Here is a 2,500-nt window from a genome sequence, read left to right as displayed (position 1 = left end):
TATGTATGTGTGTGTGTATGCGTGTGTGTGTGTGTGTGTGTGTGTGTGTGTGTCTGGAGAGAGAGAGCGAGAGAGCTAGCTAGCTAGCTAGATAAATAGATAGATAGATAGATAGATAGATAGATAGATAGATAGATAGATAGATAGATAGATAATGGGCTTCAACAGAGTTTCCGTTTAAAAAAATTCACAATAGCCCAATAGAATGCACTTACCCAAAGTGCTGCGCTGTATATATATATATATGCATGCATGCATGTATGCATGTAGGTAGGTCGGTAGGTAGGTAAATAGGTAGGTAGGGAGGGAGGGAGGGAGGGAGGGAAGGAAGGAGGGAAGGAGGGAAGGAGGGAGGGAGGGAAGGAAGGAGGGAAGGGGGTATATGTATATCATGGTTCAATAAACAGTATCGGCTCCGTGAAGTATGTTTGAATGATAAAATGCGAAAAACGAAGCAAAACTAAATACTCTGGTGAAGTCCCATTCCGTTATTACAAATATTTACTGAATCCCCCCACCCCAAAACCCCTTGCTAGCTAAAGAGGACTTCAGAACATCTTTGTCGATAAGAATCAGAATACTCTCTCGATTAATCAATGTATTGATTCTAAGTTAAGCTTAATAATTCAGTGACTGTTGCATTGAATAAAATGACTTGAAGCTGTTTACTTCAATGTTATATTTGGTTGTTTCATTTGCAGGGCACGCAATCAATTCATGTTACAGCAAAGGAAACCGTTTGCAAATCTAAATTATATAATAAAGATCGAACAGTATGAATAAGTATTGCCATAGTAATTGATCCATATGTTTCAGGTAGGTAAACAGAATGCTGAGAACGAGACATGAAGAGACAAGAAAACAGAAGCATGGAGACCAAACAATATGCAACTTCACTGAAATGGATTCTGATTACGTTTAATATTTTTCTTCATTTGCCGCAGTAAGTTCAATTTTCTTTCAAAATTCTTTAACTTTTATTGTATCATTTTTTAAAGAAATTTTCTAATATTACGAGGGTAATGCCTAAACGTAGCAATAAATTAGGATAACACGAACACATATTATTTAAGTGGGAAATATAAAATGATTGATAAGGAAAATTATAAACAACATGTACTCAGTAAATTATCAAGACGTGGAAACAACACTAAACATTTTGTCATTATGCGGTGCATCTGAGCAAATGTCCCCATTCTTTTTATGCACCATAGACCGGTTTCATACGAGACAATTTTTCCCATGGCCGGGGTATCAAAAGCACCACAAAATACAATAAAGAGTATAATATATAATATATAATGCAGTTATTACATCTATCTATCTATCTATCTATCTATCTATCTATCTATCTATCTATCTATATATATATATATATATATATATATATATATATATATATATATATATATATATATATATATATATATATATATATATATATATATATATATATATATATATATATATACATTTATATATATATTCTTGCTGCGTGGCACCTTCGGCAAATGTCTTCTACAACATACAGCTTCGGGTCGAGCAAGGCATTGTGAGTGGATTTGCTTGATGGCAACTGAAAGAAACCTGGTAAGATATATATCTATGCGACCAATTACTGGTTGCATATCCATAACTTTTTGCACAATCTATCTACTAACTATGAACACCATGATTATTATGTAATTCCAAGTTTCTAGAAACAGCTGTCGAGTTTAAAAACTATGCATACTCTCCTTAGTATTCTGTATTTATTCACGCTCTGTCTCTCTTTCTGTCTGTCTGTCTGTCTGTCTCTCTCTCTCTCTCTCTCTCTCTCTCTCTCTTTCTCTCCCTCTCTCTCTCTCTCTCTCTCTCTCTCTCTATATATATATATATATATATATATATTTATATATATGGTCGTAGTATATCGAATGCAGTTATGCATCGTTAGCCTACTAGAGGAGTAAAGTCCGTTCGAACGGACAGCCATGGGGAAGTGGCTACGAACATTGCTTTTTAGTACAGCTACTGCCTTGATCTCTTGGAGAGATTTCAGAACAAGCATTTTTGCTTTTGTGTGTGTGTGTGTGTGTGTGTGTGTGTGTGTGTGTGTGTGTGTGTGTGTGTGTGTGTGTGTGTGTGTGTAGACAAATAGATAGATAGATAGATAGATAGATAGATAGATAGATAGAAAGATACATATAAATATAGATTTATGCATTTACATATACATACTTGCATACATATATCCATACATACATACATATATATTTATATATATATATATATATATATATATATATATATATATATATATATATATATATATATATACACATGTATGTGTGCGTACGAATATATAATGCAAAAACACTCTGCAGGTTGTGATAACCAATGAAATATAAATAAAATTTAAAACTTTGTTCTCTCTGTACGGCCCGATACCAAATGATTTATTGCCCGGTTCTAGTCTGCGACCTGGTTCTAGTCTGCGACCTGGTTCTAGTCTGCGACC

General features: G+C 34.0%; 1 protein-coding gene across 1 annotated transcript in view; it reads left to right on the top strand.

The window, feature by feature from the left end:
- Nucleotides 1–538: 538 nt before the first annotated feature.
- The window catches only part of LOC106867698 (glycine receptor subunit beta-type 4), a 30,365-nt gene continuing 28,403 nt past the window's right edge, over nucleotides 539–2,500 (top strand). The window contains exon 1 of the mRNA XM_089355385.1: nucleotides 539–943. Coding sequence (XP_089211511.1) covers nucleotides 846–943 — 98 coding nt within the window. The 5' untranslated portion in view covers nucleotides 539–845. The remainder of the gene's footprint in view (nucleotides 944–2,500) is intronic.

The sequence above is a fragment of the Octopus bimaculoides genome, chromosome 7 (genome assembly GCF_046866305.1).
Source record: "Octopus bimaculoides isolate indiv1 chromosome 7, ASM4686630v1, whole genome shotgun sequence".
NCBI classification, from domain to species: domain Eukaryota; kingdom Metazoa; phylum Mollusca; class Cephalopoda; order Octopoda; family Octopodidae; genus Octopus; species Octopus bimaculoides.
This window is presented reverse-complemented; position numbering and strand designations above follow the sequence as displayed.